Source organism: Cherax quadricarinatus, chromosome 31 (genome assembly GCF_038502225.1).
Source record: "Cherax quadricarinatus isolate ZL_2023a chromosome 31, ASM3850222v1, whole genome shotgun sequence".
Taxonomy (NCBI): domain Eukaryota; kingdom Metazoa; phylum Arthropoda; class Malacostraca; order Decapoda; family Parastacidae; genus Cherax; species Cherax quadricarinatus.
This window is the reverse complement of record NC_091322.1, coordinates 13,475,584-13,498,491: the sequence shown is the minus strand read 5'-3', so window position 1 is coordinate 13,498,491 and position 22,908 is coordinate 13,475,584. Positions and strand designations below refer to the sequence as shown.

Here is a 22,908-nt window from a genome sequence, read left to right as displayed (position 1 = left end):
GGTAACCCCAAACAGTTGTCAACTAGTAAGTGTATCTCATGACTTTATTCAAAAAGAACTAAGCAGGTTAAACCCAACTAAGAGCACAGGCCCTGATAACATCCCGTCTAAGTTCCTAAAAGATGGTGCTTCTGAACTGTCAATCCCTATTGCTCACATAATAAATCTATCAATCACCACTAATACCGTACCGGAGGGGTTCAAGGAGGCCAGAGTTACTCCTATCTTCAAGAAAAATAGTAGGTCTGATGTAAGCAACTATAGGCCTGTTAATATACTCAGTATAATATCTAAAATTCTAGAGAGGGCGGTGTATTCTCAAGTAGTTAAGTACCTTAATGACAACAACATTCTCCATAGCTATCAATCGGGCTTTAGAAGATCCTACTCAACCGACACCTCCCTTATTAATCTGATGGATTACCTGAGAACTGAAATGTCAAAATGGAACCTCATAGGTATGGTAACCTTAGACCTGCAAAAGGCCTTCGATACTGTCAACCACAATTTATTATGTAATAAACTTCAAGCTATCGGTATAGGTTCTGTAGACTGGTTTAAGTCCTACCTTAGCAACAGGAGACAAATAATCAAAATCAACAAAACAGAATCAGAACCCCTGCCGATAACATGTGGAGTTCCCCAAGGTAGTATTCTGGGTCCCTTATTATTCTTATGTTATGTCAATGATATGCCTATCAGTGTCAAGTGCAAACTCCTACTGTATGCAGATGACAGTGCTCTGTTAGTGTCAGGTAAAGACCCACAAGATATTGCTAATGTTTTAACACTGGAACTGGAGTCCTGCAGCAAATGGTTAGTAGACAACAAACTATCATTACACCTAGGGAAAACTGAAGCCATTCTCTTTGGCACAAAACATAAACTGAGAAGGGTAAATAATTTTAATGTTCAATGTAATGGGGAGCCCATCACTTTGGTTTCATCAGTAAAATATTTGGGAATCCCCTTTGACCCATGCATGTCAGGAGAATTGATAGGGAACAGTGTAGTAAAGAAAGCGAATGCCAGACTGAAGTTCCTGTATAGACAAGCACAGTGTCTACCTACTGAGGCTCGCAGGACCCTATGTCTAGCCCTTATACAATGCCATATGGATTACGCTTGCTCTTCTTGGTACTCTGCCTTGACAAAAAAACTGAAAGATAGACTGCAAATCACCCAGAACAAAATCGTAAGATTCATTCTGGGGCTGGGACCAAGAGAACATGTAGGCCAGGATGAATTACAGCAGTTGGATATGCTGAATGTTGAAGACAGAGTAAAACAACTGAAGCTAAATCATGTTTATAAAATTGCTCACAAACAATGTCCAGAATATCTTGCTGTCAATTTTGTCAAGGTTGGGAACCAAAGCAATCATAGTACTAGGGGGAGAGAGCACAACTTTGTAGTACCCACAGTCATTGGACAGGCTTCAAACACCTTTTATTGTACAGCAATAAAGGAATGGAACAGACTGCCTGCACATGTCAAAGCCAGTCATAGCATGAACCAGTTCAAGAAGAGTGCCAAAAGGTGTCTGATGAATGTAGCTACAGAAAGGGAGGGGAATGATTTTCTATTTTTTAGCTAACATACGTGTAAATTTTACCATATTCCTAGTAATGACCCTCGTATTGTAGATAGTCTTAATGACCCTCGTGTTGTAGATAGTCTTTTTAGTATGATAATAAGATGTTATCTTCATTGTAGAATAATAAGAAAATATTATAACCTTTATATTATAATAATAAGGTAAAAGGACCCCAATGGAAATAAGTCACTCTGTCTGACTTTTTTGGGTTATCCTAGGTTCTCTACACATATGCTGCTATGTATGATAATTCTATGTAACTGTATTTGTGTATACCTGAATAAACTTACTTACTTACTTACTAAACCCTTGTGTATATACTAGAGCATGGAAAAGCATATCATAATTACAATACTGGTGAGAGTTACGATGTGAGTTTTCAAGTGGGCAGATATTACAATGTTGAACATCAATATAAATTTTTAAAGAATTCAGTGTTCACTGAAATTTTGCCTATTAACCTTACCCAACACATTGGTAAAATCTGCAGTAATATGTTGTAAGTACAGTATACTGCATAAGATAAGATTTTTAACCCCAGAGGGCTAGCTACCCAGGATAACCCAAGAAAGTCAGTGTGTCATCGAGGACTGTCTAACTTATTTCCATTGGAATCCTCAATCTTGTACCCCAGGATGCAACCCACACCAGTTGACTAACACCCAGGTGCCTATTTGCTGCTAGGTGAACAGGACAACAGGTGTAAAGAAACGCGTTGAAATGTTTCCACCTGCCAGGAATTGAACCCGGGCCCTCCGTGTGTGAAGCGGGAACTATAGCCACCAGGCCACCGGGCCACAAGGAGTGCTGGAACATTTTATATTTCTGAATGAGTTTCAGTATATAACACTGATATTCCACTTCATAACCTTACTTCACCTAGGTAGTAGGCTGGTAGACAGCAACCACCCAGGGAGGTACTACTGTCATATGCTAGTAGGTTGGTAGACAGCAACCACTCAGGGAGGTACTACCATTCTACCAAGTGAATGTAAAATGAAAGCCTGTAATTGTTTTACATGATGGTAGGATTGCTGGTGTCTTTTTTCTGTCTCACCAACATGCAAGATTTCAGGTGCATCTTGCTGCTTCTTACATTTAGGTCACACTACACATGCATGTACAAGCATATACAAGCATATACACACCCTTTTGGGTTTTCTTCTACTTTTCTTACTAGTTCTTGTTCTTGCTTATTTCCTCTTATCTCCATGGGGAAGTGGAACAGAATTCTTACTCCGTAAGCCATGCGTGTCGTAAGAGGCGACTAAAATGCCAGGAGCAAGGGGCTAGTAAACCTTTTTCCTGTATATACAGTGGAACCTCAGTTTTTGTTTGCCATGGTTGTCGTCGAATTTGGTTTTCAACGACTTTTTTCCTCAAAATTTTGTCCCAGTTCTCGTTCATTACCTTGAGTTAACAGTGGTCTGCCATACCATACGAGTCCGCCCGCGCTCACACAAAGCATCCCACGCATTCTGAGTCAGTCTGGCTTTGTTTCTCATCGGTAGAGGGTGGTAGTGATGGTAGAAGAGGATGGTAGTGATGGTAGAAGAGGATGGTAGTGATGGTGGTAGAGGGTGGTAGTAATGGTGGTAGAGGGAGGAAGTGATTGTGGTAGTGATGGTGGTAGAGGGTGGTAGTGGTTGTGATGGAAGAGGGTGGTAGTGATGGTGGTAGTGGTAGTGATTGTGATGGTGGTAGAGGGTGGTAGTGATTGTGATGGTGGCAGAGGGTGGTAGTGATGGTGGTAGAGATAACCTCTCCTCCCTCTCCCCTCCTCGCTGTCTTCTATATGCCAACGAGAGTCTTCAATAAAGGTAAAAGTAATGTTAAATGTTCATTTATCCATTTCATTAGTCCTTTATATTTATTTCTCATTGTTTTCTGTATGTAAAACTACAATTATTCCCTATAAAATGTATTTTTTGTTAATACTTTTGGGTGTCTGGAACGGATTAATTGTATTTACATTATTTCTTATGGGAAATATTGCTTCAGTTTTCGTCGAATTCGGTTCTCGTCAGACTTTCTGAAACGAATTGATGAAAAAAACTGAGGTTCCACTGTATTACTAAATGTAAAAGGAGAAATTTTCGTTTTTTTTTCTTTTTGCTGCCCCACCTTGGTGGGATATGGCCGGTGTGTTGAAAGAACAACAACCTTACTTCTTCTTTCAACAAACCGGCCATATCCCACTGAGGCAGAGAGGCCTAAAAGAAAAACTGAAAGTCTCTCCTTTTAAATAACCTTAATGCATAAATTATATGGTGTGCTTACACTTTACAAGAACATAAGAACAACAGGCAGTGGTTAGTCTCAATTTTTATGCTGTTTGAATTACAGTGGTACCTCGAGTTATGAACCAAATTCATTCCATACGGCTGTTCAAGTGCCAATACCGAACGAATTTGTTCCCATAAGGAATAACATACATACATTAGATTAGTCCGTTTCAGACCCCCAAAAATACACTTACAAAAGCACTTACAAAAATACACTTACATAAGCTTTTGCTTTTAAAATTTCCTTGATATTTTTCCATTTGGTTTTGTTATATAGGGCAAAAGCTCGCAAAACCTCAGCCTTAACTGAATCAAACTTTCAATGTTCCACTATAGAGAATATGAGAAAAAAAATAGTTTAGTTCAATGAGGAGGAATATAAATATCATGAAATAGTTTAATGAAATAATAGACAAAGAAATGACTTTATCACAAATAATAATAATAAAGTAGATTTCCACTTATAACTCTAAAGAATTCCTGAAAATCATTTACAACTCAAATGTCTTATTGTCCCACAAACATACTGGTTATAATTAGAGATGCATCCTGAACCATAATAATCCATATCCAATTTCATGAACTGTATTCTTTCAACAATGAAATTTAATACAAAGCACAGTACTCAGATGAGTCCATCTCTCACTCTCCCTTACCTCATTCCCATCTCTCCCTCTCCAATTCCCTAACCACCCTCTCTCCTATTCCCTCCCTCACTTCCACTCTCCTATTCACTCCCACTCTTTCTCCCATCTTACATGACTGTACAGTTTTTATATCCACACTGCTGTGGCAGAGGGAGGAGTGTCTAGCGAGTAGTGTGGGAAGGTTGTGGTGAGGAAAGTACATACCCAAGAAGTAGCATAATATGTCAAGGAGGGTTGTGGTTGGGTAAACACGTGTCATCATTGTGGGAGGGAGGGTTGTGGTGTGGGTAAACACATGTGTCATTATTGTGGGAGGGAGGGAGGGAGGGTTGTAAGGTGGATTAACACATGCCAGGGTCATGAGTGTGGCAGGGAGGGTTAGGGTAAGTGTAGAAGGTATCTGGTCATGTGTGGCAAGGTAGAATGTAGTATAAGCTTTTGCCTGAGTAGCTGCACATCAACTATTTTCATGTGCACAGAACAATGAAGACAATGCACAACACAACAAAGACATTAATAAATCTAGAGTATACCTGACTGATCTCTTTCAAACAACTGTGAACCCACTACACATGCCTAACATGAATATAAAAAATCAATGTAGTACTGTATATGGTGAAAAACTAATGGAGGAAAAAGACAATATTGTCCTTATAATTCAACAAAATTGTAATTATTAAATCTACAAATCTTGACCAATCAAATCATAACCAAACTAACATGAACCCCCGCTCATGACTATATATAATGAACATACATGAATGAATTTGATGAAAAATAATGAAAAAAATAATTTCAGAAATTTTTTTGGTTTGCAGATCAGCATTCATAACAAATAAATTGGTGCTAAAGTGCCATGTTAACAAGTGCAAGAGGGTTCATAACTGAAATTTGAAAGTTAGGGTTCTAATGTATATTTTTAAATAAAGTATTACAAACAAACTACAGTGGTACCCCGAGTTTCGTACAACTCCCAACTCGAACAATTATGTAAGTGTATTATTGTAAGTGCTTTTGTAAGTGCATTTTTGGGGGTCTGAAACGGATTAATCTAATTTACATTATTCTTTATGGGAACAAATTCGTTTGGTAATGGCACTTGAACAGCCTTCTGGAACGAGTTATGGCCGAAACTCGGGGTACTACTGTATATTTGCATTCATTCATTTACCTTTCCTTGGTCTACTCTTGGCCTTAAGGGCAGAGCCAGGAGGTACAGTAGTGGTTGTCATTCCATTGACTTGGGACTCTGGAGTTTCAGTCACTGGATTCATCGTGTAAAGTGATTTCTCAGCCTGAGGAAAATATATATAATAAAATAATGTAAAGCAAAAGTTAAAACTATCAGTAAAGACATATGGCATTAATGTAGCAACAAAGATGAATTATTTTCCTGTTTTATATTTGATTACAATGGAACCTCGGTTTTCGTTTGCCCTGGTTTTCGTTGAATTCGGTTTCTGACGACTTTTTCGTCAAAATTTGTACCAGTTATCGTTCATCACCTCGGTTTTCATCGAGTTGACAGTGGTCCGCTGTACCGAACTTGTTAGCCTGCCCTGAGGGTAGTAGTGATGGTGGTAGAGGGTGGTAGTGATGGTGCTAGAGGGTGGTAGAGATGGTGGTAGAGGGTGGTAGTGATGGTGGTAGAGGGTGGTAGTGATGATGGTAGAGTGGTAGTGATGGTGGTAGAGAGTGGTAGTGATGGTGGTAGAGGGTGGTAGTGATGGTGGTAGAGGGTGGTAGTGATGGTGGTAGAGGGTGGTAGTGATGGTGGCAGAGGGTGGTAGTGATGGTGGTAGAGGGTGGTAGTGATTGTGATGGCAGTAGAGGGTGGTATTAATTGCAGTATGGGGTGGTAGTGATTGTGGTAGGGGGTGGTAGTAATTGTGGTAGAGGGTAGTAGTGATGGTGGTAGAGATAACTTCTCCTCCCTCTCCCCTCCTCACCATCTTCTATACACCAACAAGAGTCTTCAATAAAGGTAAAAGTGATGTTATATGTTAATTTATCCATTTCATTAGTCATTTATATTTATTTCTCATTGTTTTCTGTATGTAAAAATATAGTTATTCTTTATAAAATGTATTTTTTGTTAATATTTTTGGGTGTCTGGAACAGATTAATTGTATTTACATTATTTCTTATGGGAAATATTGCTTCAGTTTTTGTCAGACTTTTTGGAATGAATTAATGACAAAAACAGAGGTTCCAGTGTATTTATCATGTTAATAATGAAAAGCTTAAAAACTGCACACAAAAAATAATTTTGAAAACAAGACAAAGACTACATGAATGTTTATGCTTTTTAACATTCTGACAGTCTCCCACCAAAGTGAGGTGACCCGTCAAAGAAAAAAAATTCCCTATCACTCACTCAATCACTGTTCTGTCTTGTGGGCATCAGTATCACAGGTCACATGTCCCTCCAAACTTCAGCATTCCCACTCCTCCTCCAGAGTGCCAGCATTCTATTTTCCACCTCCACAACTCAAGTCCAGCAAACTTGTTTCCCTGAATCTCTTTATAAATGTTACCTTGCTTATACTCCAACAGCACACTAAATCATAAAAACCACTTGCCTCCACTCACACCTATTTAAAATTCTCGTATATTCCTGTTGCATGCCCAAGCCCCTATCACTCAAAACCCCTTTACCCCCTCTCCTTTGCCCTCATATTATTATATATCCTCTAAATCGCCAAAATCTTAACTTGCCCTCCTCATCCCTCTGAAAAATACTTCTGGTAACTCCACATCTCCTCCTAGTCTCCAAGCTCTGAATTTTCAGCACAATGTTTGCACCATGCACTACCTTCAAACACATCTCTACTGCTTCCAGCCTTCTCCTCATTACAACATTCAAAACCCATTTCACACCCATACAAAAGTGTTGGTACTACTATTCTATGGTACATTCCCGTTTTTTTTTGCCTCCATGGATAAAGTTCTTTCTCCCCGCAGATACCTCAAGGCTCTACCTGTGCAACAGTTAGGTATCTTTATTCCGAAACGTTTTGTCTACACAGTAGGCTTCTTCAGTCGGATACAGAAAAATTGGTAGAAGCAGTAGAGATGTGAAGATGATGTAATCAGTCCATCACCCTTGAAGATGTAGTTTTGAGCCTGGCTGAGGGACTGACCACCTCAAAACTACATTTTCAAGGGTGATGAACTGATTACATTGTCTTCAGATCTTTACTGCTTCTACCAACTTTTCTGTACTCGACTGAAGAAGCCTACTGTGTAGGCAAAACATTTCAGAATAAAGATACCTAACTGTTGCACATGTGTCTTACCACCCCAGTGTTCACTTCTTTTACAACCCCATTCATTAATATGTTAAACAACCACAGTGACATCACACATCCCTGTCTAAGGCTCAAGTAACTGTAAAATAATCTCTCTCTCTCTCTCTCTCTGCTACATACCCTAGCCTGTGCCTTGCTCTCTACATAAAAGCTCTTTACTGCTTTCAGTAACATACCACCTATTCCACAGATTTGCAACATCTGCCACAATGATCCCCTATCCACTCATCCATATGTCTTTTCTAAATCCATAAATGCTACCACTATATCTGATATATCTGTCATCCCTCTAAAAACATGAACATCCAGAAGTCTACCTGTCATACTTTTATAAACTGCTAGAATCATGCCCTATATCTTATCTCATGTATTTATTTCTTCTCTTTTCTGAAAATACATATTACCATCATCAAACCTCTTTTTATACATAGCCCAATTAGAGGCCCCCCCTTCATTAACATTTACACATAGCACTCCAAACTTGCCTACTATGCCCTCTACAACAGTTTCTCTCACTTAAGCATCTAGTCCCCCAGAACAATGCTCACTTTATACCTCTCGAAATCTCTCCTCTCTCTCTCTTTCTCTCTCCTCTACACCCCTCTCTTCCCTAGGTGCATAAACACTTATTGTTAGCCACTTATTGAATACCACCCCAGTTTTAATCCACGTAATTCTTGAAATTATACACTTATATTCCCTCTTTCCTTTCCAAAATAGATCATTTAATATTACCACTACTCCTTTCTTAGTTCTACTTCTCCTAGATACACCTGACCTAATCTCATTTATACCTCTCCAATGAAGTTTTCCTATTCCCTCTACAAATGAATGAATAAATATTGTATATAAAATTAGAACTGGGCCACAATTATGCACCTATACTGTACACTTCCAACTACTCCAATTTCATTTAAACATGGTAGCAAACTTGATCTTTCAATCAATAAACTTGTGAAGATGAGAATAATGAAGTCAAAGCAGAGTGATAATGGATAATGTCATCCAATAAAGATTAATCAGTACACCAAGACAACCATGCTTGAACAAATACAAATACAGTGAACTCTCGAATTTCATCATCCCTTTTCTGAATGTAAAACTATAGTTATTCTCTATAAAATGTATTTTTTTGTTAATATTTTTGGGTTTCTGGAATGAATTAATTGAATTTACATTATTTCTTATGAGAAATATTAACAAAAAATACATTTTATAGAGAATAACTATAGTTTTACATACAGAAAAGGGATGATGAAATTCGAAGGTCCACTATATAAAAATTTTGAAAACATTTTCAAACATTCATCCATAAGAGCATCCATTTGATCCACAATAATTTTTTCTATATAATGAGGAAGCATGTGACATCCTGTAGAAGTTTTTGTTATGATGTCTCTTTGCCCCCTCCCCTTCCCAGGGAAAAATACTACAAAACCTGATGGCAATCAGAATTTTCTCTGGGGTCATTTGCAAATTATTGAAAAATAAATGCAAAATATGGGTCTGAAAATGTATGAAAGAGAAAAACACCTTTATAATTGTATACAGTGGAACATATATTGCTTAAATATGTTACTATGTCAGCATATTATTAGCAGATTGAAACCATAAAAGCAACAATAAGACCAGCTTTACATAGTGCCTATGCTATCATAACATCAATACAGTATGTGACAAACCAATTACAGTGGACCCCCGCATAACGATCACCTCCAAATGCGACCAATTATGTAAGTGTATTTATGTAAGTGCATTTGTACGTGTATGTTTGGGGGTCTGAAATGGACTAATCTACTTCACAATATTCCTTATGGGAACAAATTCGGTCAGTACTGGCACCTGAACATACTTCTGAAGTGAAAAAATATCGTTAACCGGGGGTCCACTGTATAAGAAATTAACAAGATGAATAAGGAGCAAAAGCTCATGCATGTTAGTCCTCCACTGCATTCAGATTCAAAGCCATCATCAACCACACAACACACACACCCCTGATATTGTTGCAACCTAGTACTCACTGAAGACTTAATGCACAAGGCTCACACAATACTCACAGCTCACACATGCACACAACTCACACATGCACACAGCTCATACATGCACACAGCTCACACATTACACACACTCTTGACATTGTTGCTGCCTAGCACTCACCGAAGACATTAATTAAAGCACACAGCTCACACATTACACACACCCCAGGTATTGCTGCCTAGCACTCACTGAATACATTAAGAGGCACATCCAGCTTCACAGTATTTTACAATGTAATGGACTGGTTTTGCAGATTTAATATCACATATAGTACATATTATAATATGACATTGCACATGCATTTATATTATGATCAAAGAAAAAGCAGAGGCATTATCATGTGTCTATAAACACTGTATAAAATATTACAGCACTTTTAAAACATAACCACTGAACATTTAGGTACAAATCAAATAAATAAGAAGTATGTATAGCACAACTCTTAATAAGAAAAAATATTTACCATAGAACTAATTGTAATCATTAAAAAAATAATTTAAATATAGATTTTTTATCATGCTGGTCATCTCCCACTAAAGTAGGATGACCCATAAAAAGGAAACATTCAATCGCTGTCTTATCAGAAGTACATGTACATAGATATCACAATTCAAATGTCCCTCCAAACTGCAATAATCCCATACCACCCTCAGAGTGTGTGATAACCCTTCCCTTAGTTATTCTTTACAGTTCCTCTTGCAACATCAAGGGGAAAGGATAATATACTCTAGCTAAGATCCCAACTTAAAATCTTGCAGAGAAAAATCTCCAGTAAAAGGGGGGATATCTCTCAGTCCCCTCAGCTCTCTGAGGGACTTAGCCCTCTCACAAAGGGCTAGTGGACTCTTCCTTCCTCCCACAACAGTTTTATGAGGAACACATGTGTACCAAGCATCTCATTGTGTAGCTGGTCAGAAACTCCAGCAAGAAGAGAGCTGTGAATGGAGATACCTGGTACGCGTTCCTCATAAAATTGTGATGATTATCTCGTACAATCCTATGTAGTCACTCTCCAAGGTGCTGTTCTATACTGCTGTTACTTGCTTTCTTATGGAGAAAATCAAGGTCGGAGCGCTACACGCGAAAACGTAGATCTACGTTTGGACAGTTAACGGGTTAAAGGATGAATGTGTGTGTCCCACTTCTACCTTATCCTCAGGTTGCTACCACCATCATAAAAAAAAGTACTGGCAATGCTGGATACTGTTCTATGTGAATATAATCTTATGTACTGTACTACTTGTGTTTTACAGACAATAATTGTACAGCTAGCCCTCCACTTTCACAAGTTCCACTTTCACTAGCTTCAAACATTCACGAATGCCCAGCCACCCATAACACGTATAAACAATAACATGTATATACAATAATTTACGATGTTTTCAGGCGTTTTATGATTGTTTGTGGTTCAATAGGTTAAGGAAGCAGTATTGTTAGGCTAAGTAAATGCTTTTATTATATTTCCCTACAATGTAATCGTGCATCAAAACATTCGCGAACACTACAGTACAGTACAGTGGACCCCCGCATACCGTACGCATCGCATACCGTACAATCCGCATACCGCTCGCTTTTATCGCAAAAATTTTGCCTCGCATACCGCCCAAAAACCCGCTTACCGCTCTTCGTCCGAGACGCGTCCAATGTGCGCCCTCAGCCAGCCTCACATGTTCCGCCGGTGGCATTGTTTACCAGCCAGCCTCCGCGGTAACATCCAAGCATACAATCGGAATATTTCGTATTATTACAGTGTTTTCGGTGCTTTATCTGGAAAATAAGTGACCATGGGCCCCAAGAAAGCTTCTAGTGCCAACCCTACAGCAATAAGGGTGAGAATTCCAATAGAGATGAAGAAAGAGATCATTGATAAGTATGAAAGTGGAGTGCGTGTCGCCGACCTGGTCAGGTTGTACAAGAAACCCAAATCAACCATCGCTACTACTGTGGGCAACAGAAAGGCAATCAAGGAAGCTGTTCTTGCCAAAGGTTTAACTGTGTTTTCGAAACAGAGATCGCAAGTGATGGAAGATGTTGAGAGACTCTTATTGGTGTGGATAAATGAAAAACAGCTAGCAGGAGATAGCGTCTCTCAAGCGATCATAAGCGAAAAGGCTAGGAAGTTGCATGAGGATTTAATTAAAAAAATGCCTGCAACTAGTGATGATGTGAGTGAATTTAAGGCCAGCAAAGGTTGGTTTGAGAGATTTAAGAAGCGTAGTGGCATACATAGTGTGATAAGGCATGGTGAGGCTGCCAGTTCGGACCACAAAGCAGCTGAAAAATATGTGCAGGAATTCAAGGAGTACATAGAAACTGAAGGACTGAAACCTGAACAAGTGTTTAATTGTGATGAAACAGGCCTGTTTTGGAAGAAAATGCCAAGCAGGACCTACATTACTCAGGAGGAAAAGGCACTCCCAGGACATAAGCCTATGAAAGACAGGCTTACTTTGTTGATGTGTTCCAATGCTACTGGTGATTGCAAAGTGAAGCCTTTATTAGTGTATCACTCTGAAACTCCCAGACCGTTCAGGCAAAAGAATGTCCTCAAGGAGAATTTGTGTGTGCTGTGGAGGGCAAACAGTAAGGCATGGATCACTAGGGACTTTTTCTATGACTGGTTACACCATGCATTTGCCCCCAATGTGAAAGATTACCTAACTGAAAAGAAATTAGAACTTAAGTGCCTCCTGGTCATCCTACAGACGTGGCAGAGCGACTTTATGGGGACATGAAATTCATTAAGGTGAAGTTTTTGCCTCCTAATACCACTCCTCTCCTGCAGCCCATGGACCAGCAGGTTATTGCAAACTTCAAAAAACTGTACACAAAAGCTCTGTTTGAAAGGTGCTTTGTAGTGACCTCAGAAACTCAACTGACTCTAAGAGACTTTTGGAGAGATCACTTTAATATCCTCAATTGTGTAAACCTTATAGGTAAGGCTTGGGAGGGAGTGACTAAGAAGACCTTGAACTCTGCTTGGAAGAAACTGTGGCCAGAATGTGTAGACAAAAGGGATTTTGAAGGGTTTGAGGCTAACCCTGAGAGGATTATGCCAGTTGAGGAATCCATTGTGGCATTGGGAAAGTCCTTAGGGTTGGAGGTTAGTGGGGATGATGTGGAAGAGTTGGTGGAGGAGGACAATGAAGAACTAACCACTGATGAGCTGATAGATCAACTTCAACAGCAAGAGGCCAGACCTGAGGAAACTGGTTCAGAGGAGGGGAGAGAGAAATTGAAGAAGTTGCCTACTACAAAGATTAAGGAAATCTGTGCGAAGTGGCTTGAAGTGCAAACCTTCATGGATGAAAATCACCCTCACACAGCTATTGCAAGCCGTGCTGGTGATTATTACACTGACAATGTTGTGAAACACTTTAGGGAAGTCATAAAGGAACGAGAGGTACAGGCCACTATGGACAGATATGTTGTGCGAAAGAAGTCCAGTGACTCTGAAGCTGGTCCTAGTGGCATTAAAAGAAGAAGGGAAGTAACCCCAGAAAAGGACTCGACACCTCAAGTCTTAATGGAAGGGGATTCCCCTTCTAAACACTAACACTCTCTCTCCCCTCCTCCCATCCCATCAATCATCACCAGATCTTCAATAAAAGTAAGTGTCATGTAATTGTGCATGCCTTTTTCAGTTTGTGTGTATTAAAATTAACATTTCATGTGGTAAAAAAAATATTTTTTCATACTTTTGGGTGTCTTGCACGGATTAATTTGATTTCCATTATTTCTTATGGGGAAAATTCATTCGCATACCGAACATTTCGCATAACAACCAGCCCTCTTGCACGGATTAAGGTCGCTATGCGGGGGTCCACTGTATTATTATATTTCCCTACATCATATTTGCGCACCAAACATTCGCGAATTTTCAAGATTCGCGAGGCTCTTGATCCCCTAACCCTTGTGAATGTGGAGGGCCTCCTGTATTGCACATCCCATCAAATACAGTGCCTCATAGTGTAATACATTATCTCAATCCTCCCCTAGATCACACATGCAACACAAATAAAGCACATGCAGTTGAACACTTAACCCAGATTTATCCCACATGTGGATAAATCTTTCTGCAACACACAACACAAACTTCACACCCATATAAGAGTATTTGTACCATTGATACAATACATTTTTTACCTCCATGGATAATGTTCTTTGTCTCCACAGATTCCTCAGTTCACCACTCACCCATATCCCTTCATCAATTCTATGGGTCTATGAAAGATGAGGTAAACCATAGAACTGACAAAGGGGAAAAAGGCAAGTGGTGCACTGAGGAATCTGTGGAGACAAGGAACATTATCCATGGAGGCAAAAAGGAGAATGTATGAGAGAATAATGGTACTAACACTCTTGTATGGGTGTGTAGGGGTTATGAAGGTTGTAGTGAGGAGGAGGCTGAAGGAAGTGGAAATGTCATGTCTGAGGGCAAAGTGTGGTGTGAATATTATGCAGAGAATCTGTAGTTTAGAGATTAGGAGGTGTGGGGTTCTAAAAGTATTATTCAGAGGGCTGTGGAGGGATTGTTGAGGTGGCTCTGACATTTAAAGAGGTACGAACAAAATAGGATGATTTGGAAGGTGTATAAATCTACAGTGGAGGGAAGATGGGGTACAGGACATCCTACGAAAGGCTGGAGGGAGGAGATAAAGGTTTTGTGTGCAAGAGGCATGGACATCCAACAAGTGTGTGTGAACGTGTTAGATAAGAGTGAGTGGAGGCAAGTGATTTTTAAGACTTGATGTGCTCTTGGAGAGTGAGCAAGATAGTGATGGAGTGAGTGATGAAAGTGTTTTTTTCCTTTTTGGATTACCCTGCCTCAGTAGGAAATGTCTGATGTGCTAATGTAAAAAATGGAACAGGAAAATAATGTTGGAAGGCATTAAAGAATTAGACTGCACAGAACTTGCAAAAGAAACTCTCTAGCAACCACTGCTGTTTAACCCGCTCTCCAGAGGTCAACCATGCACTGCTTCTTCTTCTTCTTGTCTTTGCTGTCCACTATCTCTGCATTCACCTCCCTTGAGATTTCTGTCTCTCTTGCCATATCTTCTCCTGCTCTGTTTTTAATTTTTGACACCATACATGGCTTTTTTTTACCCCCCACCCTGAACTCGTGTCTTTTTGGCTATATAGCTACTACTTTAACTACTACTGCTAGTCCATATGGGGTAATTATTCCACCTTATGACAAAAGATAAGACTAAGATAAGATTTGTTTGGATTTTTAAACTGGGGGGTTAACCACCCAGGATAACCGAAGAAAATCAGTGTGCCAGTGAGGGCTGTCTTATTTCCATTGGGGTCCTTCAATCTTGCTACCCAAGATGTGACCCACAACAGCTGACTAACACCTAGGTACTTACTGCTAGGTGAACAGCGACAGCAAGTGTAAGGAAACATGCCCAACATATCCAACCATGCTGGGGATTGAACCACGGAAACTCAAACTGCGAGGCAAATGTGCTGCCAATTGCTCTGACTCATCCACTACCTACCACCACTACTACTACTAGTAGTACAATCAAGTAAGGCAAATGAGACTGAAAATATTAAGTTATTCACATGGTAATATAAATAAAACATTCAGTTTACTCTATTCAACCTTTTATTTTATAAAATAATACAAAAGAATAACTACTGTACAAACTGACCACATTCCACAGCTATAGGCCACAGTTATATTGCCAGAATACAGAAAACTGTTCTTGCTTGCCCTTGATATGGTACATCTGAGACAACAGTATTTTAGGTGGGACAACTGCGGTTGTAGTTTATACAAAGTATTATAAAACACTACTACTTAGACACTGTAAGTACTGGTACTTAATATGTACAGTATTACAATTTGCAACTAGGAAAATAATACTGATATTTACACAGTACTTCATTATTAATAAAAAATAGTCAGTACTGCAATACTGTTACAAGTAGTAAAGCCCCTAAAATGTATGCTTGAAAAAGCAATGGTTTCTTTAAAATATCTTTCAAATTCAGCTTCCTAACTATACTGTATTCATCAGTATTATATAAATCAGAAACTTCTGGAATTTTAACCCTTAAACTGTCCAAACGTAGATCTACGTTTTTTCAACATTTGAAAGTATGTAAAAAAATTGTTCTTTTTTTTTGTTTACATTTGAAAGCGTGTAAAAAAACTTTGATCTACGTTTTTTTTTTTTTGTTATATTTGAAAATATGTAAAAAACGTAGATCTACTTTTGGAGCACTATGCATGTGAACGTAGATCTATGTTTGGATAGTTTAACCCTTTCAGGGTCCAAGGCCCAAATCTGGAGTCACGCACCAGTGTCCAAGAATTTTAAAAAAAAAAATTTGTTATTTTTTCTTATGAAATCGTAGAGAATCTTTTTGTGAAGGTAATAAAGCAAAAAGTACGAAATTTGGTGGAAAATTGACGAAATTATGCTCTCGCGAATTTTGATGTGTCAGCGATATTTACGAATCGGCGATTTTGCCGACTTTGACTCCCATTTTAGGCCAATTACATTATTCCAGTCAACCAAATTCTTAGCTATTTCACTAGTATTACTTCTATTCTATCGATTGAGCACAAGAAATCGCCAAGTCAACTGTTTCAACTACAAAATAAAGTGATCGGAAATTGTTAATTTGGCCAATTTAACACAAAGTTCAAAATATTCCAATTTCAAAATAGGGTCCAGAATGAACAATGTAGGCATTCCTGGCACTAAACTAACATTTCCTCTGTTCATTAGTTATGTTTTGAGGCTTTACAAATAAATTCCATTTTGATTTTTTATTCACATAATGAATTTTTATTCACACCAAAAAATAGAAGATTTACTGTTATGCAATACTGTAATAATTGTATAAATATCATCACCATATTTGTGAATGTATATTAGACCCACCAGCTGGTGCGTATTAGACACGTGAGGTCATTTGTTTACTCTTGAATATCGGCAAAAATTTAACATTTCTGCTACTTTGAGCTCAGTTTCAAGCCATTTCCAGTGCTAAAACCAATCAAAATCATCTCTATTTCTGTAATATGTCTTCCATTCTATCAAATGAGACCAAGAAATCGCAAATACAACTATAAAAAACATACGAAAAAACACTGCAAAGTTGCTGTTTTAATCGAAAAATCATGATTTCATTTTTTTTCTCTCATTATACACAGTGTGCTGCAGGATCTGTTTTATGTGGTGCACACATACCACATAGATGTATTCTCTCATATCTAGGCCCAAATGTACCACTCACAGTTTATCAGAGTGAGCTGAGCTCATGGCGTAGATCTACGGTTTGGACCCTGAACGTAAAGCCGTAGATCTACGGGACGGACCCTGAAAGGGTTAAGGGTTAAATGCCAGGGTCTAAAAAGTGTCTACACCCTTATTGATCCCTGTATTTTTGTAATAAGATATTGTCTAGTTCCCAGGTGTTTCAGCCTTCTAGTCATGACCTGACCAACAAAATCAAATGATGTTTTATAACACCCAAGTTTAACATGGCTATATTCACCCTGTTCTGTGCTCTGTACAACCATTTCTTTCTCTGTTAGGTCTGGGACCTCATTCAGCTCATCAAGCATTTCAACACTTAGGTCTTCCAAGGCTGATGATGAACTGCTGGAATTGTCATGGAAGATACCTCTTCAAGTACCAGTCTTGGCCTTGTGCTGAGGAGCTGGGTCTTGCTGTTGATGAAGTGCCACTTCCTTATGCCAGTAGATCTGCAAGACTGATGCTTCTTCCTGTGGGCACCTTAACTGCCTTGCCATGAGAAACTCTGACTTACTCTGGTTCTCCTTCTCTCTTGTCAGTATTCCAAAAGAATGGGGCTACCCAGGTGCCACTTGACCTTCTGGTTCTTTTCACATTGTCTTCAGGATCCATTCAGAGACAAAAGAGTATATGCAGTCAGCTCTGAATACAGTTAGGTTCCTACTTATCATCCATTTGTTGCAAGAGAGTCAGAAGTAATCTTGGGAATGACCATTTTTGGAAACATGTTGTATGCTTTCCTTCACTTCCTTCCAGACAGTTAATACCTTTCTCCAATCATGCTTAAGAGGGCCATACATGGAGACATCCAAAGGTTGCAGGAAGTGTGCCGAGTCAGGTGGAAGAAAAACCTTTCTAATGTTAACTCACGAAATTGTGCAAGAAAGGTATAAAACACCGGCAATATGAAAGTTAAGACACATGTGCAACATCTGGATATCTTTATTGTAGACGTTTCGCCATCCAGTGGCTTTATCAATACAGATTCTATGACATAATTAGAAGACAGTAGAACTATATACAACAGATGAGGTAATCAGTCCCTCAGCCTTGGGATTAGTGTTCACAGCATCGTGGTGGTGGAGAATCTGGAGCAAAGACAAGGACACTGGTGGTTATATAGGCATCAGTGTATAGGGACGTGTAGCAGACGAGGGCATAGTCACTGGTAGGCGGGATTCCCCATTGAAAGTAGGTCCTATGCCCTCGTCTGCTACACATCCCTATACACTGATGCCTATATAACCGCCAGTCTCCTTGTCTTTGCTCCAGATTCTCCACCACCACGATGCTGTGAACACTAACTCCAAGGCTGAGGGACTGATTACCTCATCTTTTGTATATAGTTCTACTGTCTTCTAATTATGTCCTAGAATCTGTATTGATAAGCCACTGGATGGCAAAATGTCTACAATAAAGATATCCAGATGTTGCACGTGTGTCTTAACTTTCAACTCACGAAATTGCAATAACACAATTGCCAACAGATCACAGAGCAGGTTTGGCTCGAACCCATGGCAGTGGTTAGTGTGCTGGCCTGGGAGTTTTAGGACTTCCCTGCCATGGGTTTGAGCCCCATCTATTCTGCGATTTATTCTGATGTTGTTCTGCTCACACAGTTCTACAACTTTGTAGATTATGTGAGAGGCTAGATTATCTCCTACAAATACTTCAATTTCATCAGCAAATAGAGCGCCACAGTACCAGAGAACTACTCTTTCAAACCAACCAACACATAACATCTGAATAAAACAATCCAGTACTTGTGCAACTGAAGTGTACCTATTGGCCCACCCATTAACTAAAAGTCTTGAAGCCTTTCACCCATGTAAAAAAAAATATGTGTATGGATCTAGAACTTAACCAGCATCAGTTACACCGAACATAATGAACACCAAACTTTTGGTGGTGTTCATTAATCTTTCAGCATACATTGCACCTTTCCTGAAGAACAACTTTCCTCTTTGGTTATCAATTAGATCAAAGTCACTAGTGATATGGTTCTCAGATAAACAGATAAAAACCTAACAGATCCCTGGACCCTGATGAACTGTTCACAAGGGTTATAAAGGAATGTAAGAATGAACTTAGAAAGCCATTGGCTAACCTTTTCAACATCTTACTACAAACTGGCATAGTGCCAGATGAATGGGAAATGGCAGATGTGATGCCTATCTACAAAACAGGGGACAGGTATTTAGCTTCAAATAATAGACCAATTAGGCTAATGTCCACTGTGGAAAAAGTGATGATATCAATAATTACCAAGGCTATTCGAAGGCTGATCAATGAATCTCAGCATGGTTTTACAAAGTGGAATTCCTGCCTTATGAATTTACTAACTTTTTTCACTAAGGTATTTGAGGAGGTGGATCATGGTAATTAATGTGATACTGAGGATATGGACCTCAATAAGGCTTTTGATAGTGTTCCACATTGGAGACTGTTGAAAGTAGAGGTACATGGAATAGGAAAAAAAAATTTATTGACAGAGGCGTGGTTGACAGCTATGCATCAGTGTTTACATGAATGGGGAGAAATCAGAGTGGGGACTCGTTACAAGCGATGTTCCACAGGGGTCAGTGTTGGGTCCTTTGTTGTTCACAATATACATAAATGGTGAGAATCATCAGCATTAGCAAAGCGGTCTTTGCTGATGTTTTCATGCTGAAAGTCAACTGTTTTGGAAGGCAGTGAATGTCCAAAGAGACCAATCTCGTTAGCATTACACAGCTGAAATATGAGCCTCTGCCTGTCAGAGCATTTAACAATAATCTGAATGGCTAAACTTATTCCATGGTTGCATTACCAGCCATGACTCAAGAAATCGTAATGACACGATTGCAAATAAACCATACCCCCGGCCGGGATTGAACCCGCGGTTCAATCCCGGCCGGGGGTATGGATTACCAGCCATGCCATAAGTCTTCCATTACTCAAGCCATGATGATATTGGAAGTGCCAAAGCCAACCATCACTTGCTTGAAATTCAATGTTCATATGTTTTGCTAGCCTATGAGCAGCAGAGGGAAGATTAACACCATGAACATTAATGCCAGTAGAATGCTGATTAACATACCACTTACTCACTGCTTCAGGCTTTTTATCATGGGCCATTTTCAAATGTGTTTTAGGAACAACTGTTGAACTTTTATGGCTAGCATCTATGCTAAACTTAAGAGCATAGTTTGTAAGTCTGTCTTTGCTTCTATGGATATCAAACACCATGTTATCAAACACTACGGATATCAAACGCTAAGGGTATCAAACTACAGTATAAGAAATGTAACCTCTCTGTATTATGCCCACTTAGGTCATGTTTACAAAAACCTGTGCACATGCACGCATGCACTTCCCCTACTAACTCACAGCACAGGCCCCAGGTTCTATTCTGCACAGTCTGGTGAGGTACAGCTGACAAAGGAATATTCTGGTCAGATTCCATGAACCACTCAGAGAAATCCTATCAATGTAGTAACCTTATATGATAGCAGAGCCAGCTGAAGATGCTGAGGATAGTCTAAGTTCAGAGCACTGAGACAGGGAGCCCTCACTCTCTGATATGAGCAATTTATTAAACTAATTGCTATGCAGACACATCAGCATAAATGGCTTTTCATCCTCAATAATAAAATTATTTAAATTATATTTCCTGTGAGCCAGAAAAATCCCAATTGTTGCAGGAAGACTGGTCAAAAGTTAATAAATAAATAATAATAAAAAAAAAAGGACAGCAAAGTCCAAGGACTACATTTTTTTTTTTTAATTTTTAATGTTTGTTGCTAAGATTTAAGCACTTGTTTTTGAAACACCTAGGACAACTAGTGCTGATGTTTAGACTTGTTACTATATGCTTTTTATAAGAGGAAGGCTAGACAACTAAGGATTTCCAAAAGTCAACACCAAAAGTTTGAGTAACTTGATGAGGAATACAATGCTGTATGACTTATATTTACAACAGTCTGGGTGGAGCCTTTGTGAGTGGTGTCTATATATCAGCTACAACTTTTTTCATTCCATTTCTCCATATTTTCCTGTCATGAGTTTAATACTGTATGGGTTTCTAAAGACCAGTGACAGTACTGATTGCCCAACCAAGGTATAAATATAACCAGTAAAGCCATAGTTTCTACTTTTTTTACTAGAAGGAAATTAAACCAGTACACCTAGTAAACAACATTATCAACTACATTATCAACTTACACTAAGCAATCATTAACCCTTAAACTGTCCAAACATAGATTTACGTTCACATGCGTAGCACTCCGAACGTAGATCTACGTTCGATTTTACATTGTTTCTTATGTAAAAAAAAAAAAATAGATCTACGTTCGGAGAGCTACGCATGCAAACGTAGATCTATGTTTGGACAGTTTATGGGTTAAGAGTTGCAACAGTAATTAAGAGGTGTTTCTTTGAGCAACCTGTAAATACTATTTAAAGTCTGAGATCTGACACTTGCATGACAAAGAATAATTAAAGGTCAACAACAGCTTGAGAATGTTATCTCAGGCTTTGAAAACAATTAACATCTGAAAAGAAACCTGTAGCCATTAGAGGTATGGCAAATTAAATAGAATGAACCTGTCACCTAGGAGCTCATTTTGAATATGTTAAAACCCAGCATTATAATACGTGCAGAAATTAATAATGACACCTCATGGCTCTTCATGACTAACTTCAAAACAAAGGCCAGATGGGCAAAATCTATGCAGCATGCTGGGCAATGCTCCAGAGCACTGGCTTAATTAAAGATTCACACAGTTCCTTTAGTGCTATAGCCCCAAATCCAACAACAACCACCCAAAGTAAGTCTATAGTAGATCTATCACAGAAAGTGATTGAATTTACAGAACTTTGCTTAAAACATACCCATTAAGTGTGGACTGCCTGTAGATAACGAAACAAGTGGAATTCCTGACTTTCCATATTTAGACATTGTCCATAAAAATTTCTGGGCACTGGGTATTTAAAAACCAGAACTCAAATTTGTAATACCAGTCCACATCCCTTTATCTGAAATTCTGAAATTCAAAAAGTTCCAAAAGCCGAAGTTTTTTCGAGGAGTGCGGAGCGTCAGTCATCTCTACATAACTCCAACGCCGCCATGTGGCAGCATGACCCAGCACTGACAGCCAGAGTGGCAGGCATCAGTTGTGTCTCTGAGCTTGTAGTGTTCACATGTGTGTCTGCTGTTCACTGATATTTTGTTTTTGCTTTTATTTTAAGAACATAAGAAAGAAGGAACACTGCAACAGGCCTACTGACCCATGCAAAGCAGGTCCATGTCACCCCCCCAGCTTAGACCAATGACCCACCTAGTCAGGTCACTCCCACTTAAAAAAGGAGCATGGCATCAGACCTAGTAGCACAAGCTAGTCAGGCCCAACTCACACCCACCCACACCCACTCATGTATTTATCTAACCTATTTTTAAAACTACACAATGTTTTCACTTCTATGAAGGTACTCAGGAGTTTGTTCTACTCATCCACAACTCTATTACATTTTCACTGTAAAAATGTCAAAAAGAGCTGCAGATACCCTTATGGGTAACAGTGAGAAAAAGAAAAGGATGTTATCAATAACGCAGAAAGTAGAGTTATTGCCGAAGCTTGATCGTGGTGTGTCAGTGTGGCATCTTACTGAAGAATATGGTGTTGGAACTACCACTGTTTATGATTTAGAGAAACAGAAAGACAAGTTACTGAAGTATTATAGTGACAGTGATGACCAAAAACTAATGAA

At 39.0% G+C, this 22,908-nt stretch overlaps 1 protein-coding gene across 3 annotated transcripts in view; it reads right to left on the bottom strand.

Moving 5' to 3' along the window:
• LOC128697789 (BBSome complex member BBS4) overlaps positions 1–22,908 on the bottom strand; it is a 139,737-nt gene that overhangs the window by 81,875 nt on the left and 34,954 nt on the right. For all 3 annotated transcript variants that reach the window (XM_070090212.1, XM_070090210.1, XM_070090211.1), the window contains one exon: positions 5,701–5,824. In XM_070090212.1, the coding sequence (XP_069946313.1) occupies positions 5,701–5,824 (124 nt within the window). The remainder of the gene's footprint in view (positions 1–5,700; positions 5,825–22,908) is intronic.